This window comes from Chrysoperla carnea, chromosome 1 (assembly GCF_905475395.1).
Source record: "Chrysoperla carnea chromosome 1, inChrCarn1.1, whole genome shotgun sequence".
NCBI classification, from domain to species: domain Eukaryota; kingdom Metazoa; phylum Arthropoda; class Insecta; order Neuroptera; family Chrysopidae; genus Chrysoperla; species Chrysoperla carnea.
Genome location: NC_058337.1, coordinates 49,781,976 through 49,794,595, shown reverse-complemented (window position 1 = coordinate 49,794,595; position 12,620 = coordinate 49,781,976). Strand labels below are relative to the sequence as shown.

Genomic DNA, 12,620 nt, shown 5'->3' with positions numbered 1-12,620 from the left:
CTGCAGTCCTATGGTACCTATATTCAATAAATTTGTCATATCGACTAGTCAGTTTTTCTTTATATAGTTTTCCCATAGATGTTTCATTCATTATAAACCTCTCAATATTCATATAAAATAAAAAAAAACTTTTAACAAAAAGAAAACCGACTTTAAAAGAAAAACTTTTCCAAAACAAATAATATGCACTAAAAAGTAAAAAAATAACGATAATATAATGTAGTCAAAATTATTGTTATTTTTGGAGTCGGTGTCAGCCAAGCTAATGTAGCAAGCTGTTTCCTTGGCTGACACTGACTCTGACAAAAATAACAATAATTTTGACTACATTATATTATCGTTATTTTTTTATTTTTTAGTGCATATTATTTGTTTTGAAAAAGTTTTTCTTTTGAAGTCGGTTTTCTTTTTGTTAAGAGTTTTTTTTTTAATTTTTTTATTTTTAGTGAATCTGAAGTACACTAACTAATTTTTCACTTAAAAAAGAATCATCGAAATCGGATGGCGTGATATTGAGTTTTTCGTCCTCTTGTGCAATGCAAATTTAAGACTTTTATAGTTTTCTCATGGATGTCGTTGTCAGAACTCGACCAAAATGAAATGGGATCACACGGGAGTTAGTTCAAAGCGCCTGCTTTAAAATAGATAAAGAACTATCAAAATCGGTTCACTCAGTCGAAAGTACTGAGGTAACAAAAAAAAAAAAAAAAATACAGTCGAATTGAGAACCTCCTTTTTTTGGTTGAAGTCAGTAAAAAAAAGGTTTAGTAAAACACAGTATGCCTTTTTTTTTTAGATAAGCGGGGCGGAGGGGTATTGTGAAGTGGATACCAAAAAGCATTTCTTTAGCGTAAATTCATTTCACGTACAAGTTTTGAATCCTACTCAATTTGGTGGGGATGTAGAGGTGCGTAAAGCTTTAAAAATAGCTAATCCGAAAAACATTATATTTCGATATAAAAAGGAAAGTGAAGATACTGAAAAGACTACACCCATAAGAGACACTTTCTTGAAACTAATTCAACTTGGATCCGCACCTCAAAAACTCCTTCAAATTGAGCTAGACTGTTGGAAATTCTTATGTAAGTTGAATTAAAGTGTCAAGAAAGCGTTTCTTAGGCGTCCCTTTCCTTTTTATAACAAAATATAATGTTTTTCGCGGTTTTTAAAGCTTTGCGCATCTCTATATCCCCACCAAATTGAGTAGAAGGATTCAAAACTCCCTAAAAACCGTAAAAAACAATTAATTTTCTATATAAAAATGACGTGGAGGTGATTGAACGTCAAAAGGCTCTTCCTTGATACCAGCTGAACGTACACATACATATTTAATTAAACCGCTGGCTCAATTGGGAGGGCTCTGGAGATGTGCAAATTTTTGAAAACGTTGAAAAAAGCTGTTAGTCCCCTCCATATTAATGAAATTCACAACTCTTCAAACAGAATTTCAGATAATATATTCCCCGCTATACATTTAGACATCTCCAGTTCTCCAGTGGCAACCGTTCGCGTTAGTTCAAATGAGGTGAAATTGGATATGTTGGGGGAGTATTTTATTAGACATCCTCAAAACTCCATAAAGCTTGTTGTTTTAGGGATTCTGAAACGGATTTATAACAACCTTTATCCCTCTTTGTTGACTTTCGACAGTGCAAAACTTTGACTTTGTTGACAGTGCAAAACTGCATATCTATATCATAGAATAATAGGGCTTTTCATTTACAATATGATTCTTTTTTGTTTCGGACTGTTTTTAATCAAGTAAAGACCAAAGACTATAGGATAGACAAGAAGCAGAAGTATAATTATAAGTGACATCTGGAGTCTGAGGCGATCAACTATTAAGTTTGTAGGCCTTTGCGGGTATGGCTATTAAGTTTAACTACTTTGCGGGGGTGACTATTAACTATTAAGTTTGAAAGCCTGACTCGGTAGAGGCGCTGAAACTCGTATACTACGATTTTACATTAGCTCATATGGGCTGCTTCTCCTCTATCCTATGCTCTTTGGTAAAGACATATCTTATATCGGTATACCCTTATATCTTCTATCCTTGTCAAAAAGCGCTGCTTGAAAAAGATAAAATATATTTAACTTTCTTAGGTCGAATAGTTTTTTGACAACTGTCCGAAATAAAAACAAATCTATGAAAAGGTCTATATATTATCTGTATTTTTATCATAGAATAATATAATAATTCTGATTAAAAATATGAGCGTTTTTCTGAAACACGGATTTCACATATCCATTATATAATCCATTTTGTAGTTCTGGAACTGGAACACTCATTCCTCGGGATTTATCGTTAACATTCGACATTCGAGTAAATATTTGACATATCATTTCAAATGCCAAATTGTCAAGATACTAAAAATAAATATGATTTTTAAAATAATAACATATATGAATACAAATAATAATAATAATATAATGAATATTAAATTAAATGTCCCAATCAAAATATGTTAACGATATCACGTAAAATGAAACGTATTCTTTTATTATTTATTTGTTGTTCCTTAAGTATGAAATTTGAAATAATCGAAATAGAATTATTAAGGTTATTATTTATTACGAATAATTATGATTTTATTTTCAGTTTTGTGTTTTTATATAAGCTGGGCACAAATTGACCAAACTAAAGTCGACGATGTTGAAGCGAATGAAGTTGTAAAAAATGTTCATAATAAAAAGATAATTATCGATAAAGTACTGACTGAAACACTTAATAAACAGAAATCATTTGGGGATGATAATATTCATGATTTAAATGAAGCAAAAAGTAAAATTAAAATGCTGGAAACAAAATTAAAACAACTGGAAGCTCGAGTTTCAAAAAAATTTCCAGATGTACATTTCTTAAATTATCGAGCTAGAAAACGAATACTGGTAGGAACGAATGTTATTTACATTTCATTCATAAATTTTGTGACAAATTGCTTTTACTTAGATAACTGGTGGAGCTGGATTTGTTGGATCTCATTTAGTTGATAGGTTAATGATGGCTGGGCATGAAGTTATTGTTGTTGATAACTTTTTTACTGGACGTAAACGTAATGTTGAACATTGGATTGGCCATGAAAATTTTGAATTAATACATCACGATATTGTAAATCCATTATTTATTGAAGTTGATGAAATTTATCATTTAGCCAGTCCAGCAAGTCCACCACATTATATGCATAATCCCGTAAAAACAATCAAAACGAATACTATGGGTACAATTAATATTTTAGGTAAGAGCTTTAGTTCCGAGAAGCGGATCTATCTAATTTGCTTGAACCTATGTGTTCTATTAGATAAAAATATTCGAAAGTTTTTATACCATGCACATATGTAATATGCAAGGTATACTAAGTTTAGTCCCAAGTTTGTAACGCTTAAAAATACTGACGCTATGAACAAAATTTTGGTATAGGTGTTTATAAAATCACCTAATTAGTCCATTAGTCGATTGTCTGTCCGTCTGTCTGCCAACACGATAACTAAAAAACGAAAAAAGATATCGAGCTGAAATTTTTACAGCGTACTCAGGACGTAAAAAGTGAAGTCAAGTTCATAAATGAGCAACATAGGTCAATTGGGTCTTGACCATCTTGTAACCGTTAGAGATAGAAAAAAAGTTCAAATGTAAAAAATCTTCCTTATCAAAAAAACAACAACTGTTGTTTGAAACATTTTTTCGTAAACATCACTGTTTACCCGTAAGGGCGCAAATTAGGCGTAAATTGTGGGTATAGTAGTATAGTATGTATTATATGGAGATATTAGTTACGTATGTGTGACATGTATGTATGGGTAATGTGATAGAGTAATCAACACTGTCTATGCATGGTATTTCAACAATTAACTCAGTCAATTGTTTAAAAAGGCAAATCAAATCGAAAGAAGAGTTGGAGTCATATAATGTTAAATTTCAACTTTTCATAACGTTATTTGAGAAATAATTTACCGCTAAGGTATTTGTATTCAAGCCTCCTAAAAACCCATCTCTTGCAAGCCACAATCCTTTTGGCCACCCTTTATAAATTTTCATTTTTAAAGCTGAGCGAGCTACTAATAAGATTTCACAAACTCTTCAAATTTAGTATTTCTTAATACCATACTCGGGCTTTATTCGGTATTACTTCCAAATTACACTCGGCGCAATGGTAAACCTCACGGAAGCTTATAAAGTCTTAGATCAATTTACGATTTACCAAACATGAAAAATGAAATCAAACTATGATAAAAATAGGGAATATTCATGTATTTTTTTTATATTTTTAATCCATTGTTTACACCGTTATAACAAAGTAAAAAATATAAATACTGCTTAAAATGCTGTATTTAAGTGTAAAAAAATATTTAAAATACATTATAATTTTGAGATATTTAAACGCAGTTTTTTGGCACTCTCTGTTGATGACGTATAAGTACGTAATCTGTCAATTGGTGACAGTTCAATGTATAATTTACACTTTAAAAAAATGAATTTACAACACAGAATCTACACTCGTTATTATTAAGTTTTCTAATAAAAAAGCCATAGAATAGTATAATTTAAGGAAATACCATATAAAATGTAAGTAATTAATATCATACAGTATGTCAACAAATTTGACAAAACCCGTACTTTGATGTCACGTCCGTATAAAAATTTGAATTTCCGTTTTAAAAATTTTTAAATGTCTTCACTGAATTTGTACTTTTATTAATTAATTTTAAGTAATTAAAAAGATATTAATTACTAAAATAATGGTTTAGTTGAAATGTCCAGTCTTTAAAGTTACGGAAGAATAATATTTGAACCAAATTTAAATTTCATGAATATTCCCTATTGTGCTTTGACACGGATGAATTTGAACTATTTTTTCTTGAGCCCAAAATAATATTTTTTTAAATTTGTTAAATACAAGTTCGAATAAAGTTGGCTGGATTAAATAAAATGAATTTAAATAAATGTTCATTTCTGCAATTTAATTTGTTGAGTAAATATATTGCTATTTATTTAGGTTTAGCAAAACGAGTCCGAGCACGAGTTTTAATTGCAAGTACATCCGAAGTATATGGTGATCCCACTATACATCCACAGCCTGAAACTTATTGGGGTCATGTAAATCCAATAGGTATTTATATTTTATTAAAAATTCAGAAATACTTCTTGTTTAATTTATTGATGGATTGATTTTTTTATTTTTTTATTTTAGGACCTAGAGCATGCTATGATGAAGGTAAACGTGTTTCAGAAACATTAAGTTATGCATATGCAAAACAAGAAAATGTAGATGTGCGTGTTGCAAGGATATTCAATACTTATGGACCAAGAATGCATATGAATGATGGCCGTGTGGTATCGAATTTCATTTTACAAGCATTACAAAACGATGCAATTACTGTAAGTTTATTATTTATTCTCCAAATAAACCGAAAAGTTGAGTAAACTGGACTTAGGTATACTTGCTAGCTGCAAGCAGTTGGATATACTCGCTAACTACAAGCAGTTACGTAAACTCGAAATGATAATTAAAAAAGTTATGTTTCATTACTCACAGGACATAAAAATTCTTTCGCGTAAAATATGAAATCTTTGCAACTTAAGCGAATAAGTTGAACAATGGCTTTATAGAGAAAATAAACAATAGTGGTTGATTGTAGAAATCTATAAATAAAATTGTGAACATGCTATCTTGTTTACGTTAAATACACAATATTTATCATTTGGAATTAGATACAAAAAAGGACAATATAGTATTACAGCAATATACGTAAACTTACTTAATATTATAAATGTGAAAATAACTCTGTCTGTCTGTTACGCAATCATGCCTAAATTACTCAATCGATTTAAATGAAAACAGGTATTGCGAATAGGTATTTATTAGAGCTATATGCGCGCGCACCGAGCTCCACTACCGAGCGCTTCAGCTAGGCCGAAGGTGAGTCCAAAGGTCGAAGACCAGGCGAAAGGCCGAAGATCAGGCCGTGAACACAGTTTATTCCAAAGTTTTAAGTTTTCACTTCCGTCGGCAGGATTCTTTTATCGGGGGTTTATAAAATTTACTAGATATTTCTCTATCTATTTCCATACAAACAGAATGTACCTCAGCAAAGCGTGGCAGGGTACAGCTAGGACTTTTTCCCTAAAATTAGGGTTCTGCACCAAAATAATAAAATCGAGAAATTGTGAACAAAAGGAGGATAAGTGACGACATATGAAGTGAAGGTTATAACACAAAAATCTTTGTATTTAAAATTAAAGTTACCCAGCGAAGCGGGTAGTTCACAGCTATTATAGCAATATAGTAATAAGTAATAATAACGAATAAATACTTTTAAAGGGCGCCAGGGCAATTTTGGGTAAAAGGCTTGATTTTTTCAAAATATGAAATTGGAGTACGTTTAAATCAATTCTGAAAATTTAGGAGGAGTGTGCTCGATTATTTTAATTAATAAATGACTTTAAAAGTAGGCATATTTAACATTGGTCTAATGGGCAAACGGTAGATGGATGATATATATGAAAACCCGTTGTGCCCGACTAATTAAGGATGTATGAGAACGGTAAAAAATTTTAACATAATGGAATATTACTGACAAAAAAATTGTTTTTTTTTTCGATACCACCTCCGTTTTTTTTTCAGGTTATCGGATACAACTATGAAACCTAACTTTATTTAACCTTTACAATTAGTTTATGTGTAATTTTTTTAAATATAGATTTATGGTAGTGGGAGTCAAACAAGATCATTCCAATATGTAACCGATTTAATTGAAGGATTAATGTTATTAATGGAATCAAACTATACACTACCTGTTAATTTGGGTAATCCTGTTGAACATTCAATAGAAGGTAATTAATTAAATACCTAAAAATTTCTTCATTCAATCTCCCTTTCTCCACCCAAAACTTGAGTTGTCTTCTCTTACAGGCGTATGTTTGAAAATGGAGGCAAAACCTAATTGTTATTATCATTACAGAAATATTTAATATGCACTTCTCTTTTAATCATTACAATTATGTTTGTAGGTATGTAAGTTGCCGTATTACAATGACCCCATCTTTTTAATAGTTAATTAATGCTACCCTCCAATATTATAATTACATATTTGTTTGTTTGTTTTTTTTTTTTTTGTCCAATAAATTAATTGTCTCCTCATTTTGCCAAGCCGATAGCTAAGTATATCACAACTTTATGAAAAAATTCTATAAAAGTATTAATTCTAAAAAGTATTAAACGGAAATTTTTTTAACATAAAATTTTAAACATTTGTATCTCTGCGAAAAATCATCGAATTTGGAATCAAAATAGCTCGTGTGAAAACTTGTAATTTGTTTTTGTTTTGGAATATATTCTTCAAAAATTATTATCATCCCTTGCCGCTTTGCATAGAGGGTTGAAAAGGTGAGAAATGTTATCTCTTAATTTTATATTCAATTTTGAAGCGTACCAAAATTTTAAAAATTATTTTATAATTTTTTGATACCACTCGAAAGCTTGTTTATTTTTCTTGAAATTGTATTACCAAATAAGAAATGATGAACATTCCAACCCTCAGTACAAGCGTAGGAGGGTGATAAAAATTTTTGAGCAATTTATTCCAAAACTAGAAAGTAAAAGTTTTCTAATGAGCATGATAAAATTTTAGATAACGCCTTATTTATAAATTGGCGGCCAGGTGAAAAAAACCGCCTAAAATATTGAAAAATTTTGTTTTTTGACATGTTTTAAAAACTAATGGGGGAGAGTGATAAAAGTTTTTACAAAACAATATGCCAGGGCTTAAGAAAAGCAGTTTACATTTCCCAATGATATGAAATAAATTTCAGTGCGATGATTATTTCAAAAGATATAGAATTTTAAATCCAGAAGTGTTAATTTTACTTGGAAAGTGAATATTTTGGTCCTAAAGCTCGTACGGGAATATTTTATAGCTCATTTTCATGAAAAATAAATAAGTTTTCGAATGGTTTTAACAAATTTGTTGTGAAATAATTTTTAAAATTTTGATACGCTTCTAACCTTTATATAAAATTTAGAGATAATATTTCTTACCCTTTCAACCCTCCGTGCAAAGCAGCAAGGTGTGCTAAAAATTTTGTTCAATAGATTTCAAAACTAAAAAGTACGAGTTTTCAAATGAGCTATTGTGGTTCCAAATTGGATTATTTTCGTAGAGATACAAGTGGTTTAAATTTGGTGTTTAATTAAAAATTTTCGCTTAATACTTTGGTTGTGTATATAAAGATACCATGCTTAATGGCACATTTATATCCTTTTTCATCATTAAAATTTTTTTCATGTTATAGAGTTTGCCTCAATTATTAAAGACCTAGTAGGTGGTACTAGTATTATACGTTCTGTGGCAGCTGTAGAAGATGATCCTCAAAGACGGAAACCTGATATTACACGTGCCAAAGTTTATTTAAATTGGGAGCCTAAGGTTAATAAATAATTTTCAATTAAAGTGGAGAACTTATTAATAAAATAAATAATTTATTTCTAGGTTTCCTTACATGATGGTCTTCAGAAAACGGTTGCATATTTTCGGAATGAATTAGAACGTACAAGTCATTCACAACGTAATGTCTTTGTTCCTGAAGAGTTATAAATTATTTGGATTCAGACTTCGAGAATAATTTTTTTTAAAATTTGTATTTAAAAAAGATAAAAACAACTAATGTAGCTGGTAATTGATGATCTAATGGCCTTTGAATTTCAAAACATTTTAGACAAAGAATCTACACTTCTGTCCAAAATATTAAAATTTGATTAATATTTCTAATCTACCAATCAAATCTTATTTCAATAAATGAAAAGTTATACTTTATTGCGAAGTAAAAGAAAAAATTATTCTCAATGAATAAAGAATCTAGAATACAGTCAAGTTGCTAATAAGATAATAAAAAAAAAAAATTAGTAGAAGTGTATGAAACTATCTCAGAGCCGCATGAATAATTGCCTCGATTCTCATAGTCGTAAATTTTTTTTTCTTAGAAATAAAATAAATACACTAGAAATGAATATATTTGAAATTTTTTTAGTTCATTTCAACACTTGAAATAAATTGATACATTTCTAAGGCTTTGATACTGGAGGATTATCGATACTTCGTAAAAAGTTTGAAATGGTGTGTTAGTCTTCCCAACTAGAGTATATGTTATGATTTGACCATTAAGAAGAGAATTAATTAACTTGATTTAGTCCAAGTTAATTAAAGTAAATATTTAAAGGTGGTAAACATTCGGAAAAAACATTTTTTGTGTAATTATTGGCAACTTGATTTTAATTCGTTTATAATTTATAGACAATAATAGATTAAAAGTATCTCATTCAAACTTTAACTTAAAGTACTATCAGTGAAAAACATGCAAGTTGAAGAGCTACAGATGAGGCTGATTGTTGTACAGACGTGTGTACAATAACTATTTTACTGAGTATCTTCATCTTTAGTCATGATACATACGATTTATTATTATGGAGAATTTATTTCAATTTTTAATAGCCCCTCAAGCAATTATTCAAAGTAATAACATCTAGCCAAGACACAGTAAATAATCATCCTACTTCTGTTTGTACTCCCCGAAGATGCTACTATCTGGTTATTATTTGACCGTACTGCTCACATTTAAAAGGCCCGTACAAATGATTAGATTCTGGATTACACTGATTCTTCACCAAGAAATTCTAATGTGTGCAAAATGGTGCTTCGCTGAAATATCGAGAAAACATTTTTAGTATCAAAAACACGTCTCTAGTTAAAAAAGGTTTGGTAATAATGGAAAAATTTATTGTACACATTTTGACGCAACAATATTTTCTCTAAACTGTTGTAGATTATGCCTAATTTTGATTATAAACAGTACATAACCAATTTTTTTAAAGATATTTGTAAACAAGTAATTATGGAAAAGGACTTTGTTGATTTTGTAAATAGGAATTCAGATTTTTGTTGTAGAAATAATATAACTGATTGTATTTAGAATTTGATTTGTACATAATATGTCGTCATTTTAATATGAACGTTTTATAAACTTGTTTTAGCAATTCATTTGATTTTTTTACCCTACTTTTAATTCCCTTAAATTCCAAACGGCCGCTTTGTTAAATCATAAAAAAATTTCTAATGATCTGGTTGTATTTAGCTTGTAATAAATTAAAAATAATATGCTCGATGTGTTCAAAATGAACAAATTTCTTCAAGGAAACGCACGCGAAGCGAATTCGAATCATCATAGAGCCATCAATTTTAAACTAACTAAATAAACAATTCGATATTTCGGAGAAAAATTATACATCAGACCATAAATTACTGGCATTTCGCTTTTTTGGGAGTCTTTAGGAATAGCAGCTGTCTGATCTCCACTATTGGCGACGTCCTTGGCCTCTGTAAGTTGATTCTAGTTTAGATTGACAATGCTGATATAAAAAAATGTATTTCTCTCCCATAATCCAGTAAATATGTATGAAAATATGGGGTTGCTGTGCAAAAGGTCGGGTAGTTTTGATTTTTGGATATGTTGTTAGTGTTGAGCCCATGACTTAAAATCCAAGTTTTCCACCTCGGGGTGCCAAGGCGCGCCGCGGGGCGCGCCACTTTTTAATGAAATATCGAAAATTTGACCATTCCTAAGTGAAATCTCGCGAACGGTTTATTTTACAGAAAATATTATTTTAATAAATTAAAGGGTAATAAATTTGTGACAGTTTAAGCCCAACATCAGGTTTGTAGCGTAAATAATGGCTGAATTATAGATCTTCAAAATAAATTAACTAAGATAATTGGGATCAATGATATAGGTTGGTAAACCTGCATTATTAATTGATCAGCTGAGTGTTAGTAGTTTAGTAAAAACAAATTAATTCTATTGTCATGTTATTGTCAGATTTGTTGTTTAAAATGATCTGAATGTTCGTGCATGGTTATTGCTTAAAAGTATCATTTTTAAGATACAGAAGTGGCTAGGTCAAGAGAAAAACCCTCTTGAATGGGGCTGGGTATCTACCAGGTTTGGGGTCTCTCCCTTCAAAATGGACAGAGATGCAGATTGCCGTAAAGCTGGTCTTATATGTTCTTCTCTATGCACCTGTTCTCTAAATCTTGCGAAAACGTTTCGGAAATAAATCCGTTTGAGGGGAGCTTTGAAGACGAAGACGACATGCTGGCGTCAATAAATAACTCTAAACATGAAGATATAGGAGAGTTAAATTTTCCACTGGATGAAGAGAACAAGGAGCATCAGGCAGAGCTTGAGCATTTCCATCCTGGCCCATCAAAAATGCGAAAACTTTAAATAGATACTGTTATCGTTATTTGTAACAAATACTTCCAAAGTGTACTGTATTGTTTTAACTAAATAGGACATTCATTGATAAAAAAATGTTAATATATAACTCCTACAAACACACTTTTCATTCTTTCTTTCATAATTTTATTAATACTTTCTTTTATTCTTTTATAGCAAATAAACTAACATACACAATTAAATTATACGGCGTTTGATTTAAACAATTATATTGTGGAAATATTTTTAAAAAATCACGATTTTCACAAATCTTTGAAAAATTGGTTTATTTTGAAGGTTTGTATTTCAGCCATTATTTACGCTACAAACCTGGTGTTGGGCTTAAACTGTCACAAATTTATTACCCTTTAATTTATTAAAATAATATTTTCTGTTAAATAAACCGTTCGCGAGATTTCACTTAGGAATGGTCAAATTTTCGATATTTCATTAAAAAGTGGCGCGCCCCGCGGCGCGCCTTGGCACCCCGAGGTGGAAAACTTGGATTTTAAGTCATGGGCCTAACACTAACAACATAGGAAAAAATCAAAACTACCCGACCTTTTGTATACCACAATGTATTATTTTACTGAACTACCAGGTAAGCTGGCACAGTTAAGTAATAATATGAACAATAGAGGGTTCCAATCGATTAGATCGTTTGAAATTTCCTGGCTCCCATAAATATAGCCAAAATTCTCTTACTGTTTTTGAGATATCATAATTTGAAATTATCCTATTCGAAAAATACAAAAATCTCTGTACATGATATTTTGATAAAAAAGCACTCAGGTAATTTTATGATTTCTAAGATCGATGAAAAAATATTCTACGTTCTCGATTATTTGCTACAGGTATTCATTGTATGACAATAAATAAAAAATAGAAATATTGAAGTTCCAAAATTCTGAATACATTATATTGCCATATCACACAGGTCAAGTTATTACACTTGGCACAAGCAATGAGAGGGAGAATACTTTAATAAATTTTAAAAACACGTAATTTCTGTTAGATTAATTTAAAATACATGAAATACTTAATAGTATTTTAAATTAATCTAACAGCTGAGTGGACTGATGTTATATCAAATTTCTACTGCTTTTTTTCAGACCGATAGCTTAAATGACGTTATCATGCTCATTTGAAAATAGTCGTAAAGAGAAAGTTTGGTAGCTTCGTCAAAAGGAAAAGAAAAAGGTTGATGTCCCGCGGACTATATCTGTAGTTTAAGTAAAAGTAAAGAATGGCATTTTGTATATCTGCAATTTATCTTCAACAAATAAAAATTACAATAGAACGCAGATTATCCGAAATAATTGGGACCGGGGTCGATTCGGAAAATCGAAAATTC

General features: G+C 30.3%; 1 protein-coding gene across 1 annotated transcript; it reads left to right on the top strand.

The window, feature by feature from the left end:
- Nucleotides 1–2,417: 2,417 nt before the first annotated feature.
- Nucleotides 2,418–9,950, top strand: LOC123306124 (UDP-glucuronic acid decarboxylase 1). Its single transcript, XM_044888010.1, has 8 exons — nt 2,418–2,523; nt 2,600–2,889; nt 2,951–3,236; nt 4,995–5,108; nt 5,190–5,377; nt 6,700–6,832; nt 8,291–8,424; nt 8,488–9,950. Exons 1-8 carry the CDS (start codon nt 2,463–2,465, stop codon nt 8,590–8,592), a joined length of 1,311 nt encoding a protein of 436 aa, XP_044743945.1. The 5' UTR covers nt 2,418–2,462; the 3' UTR covers nt 8,593–9,950.
- The last annotated feature ends 2,670 nt before the right edge of the window (nt 9,951–12,620 follow it).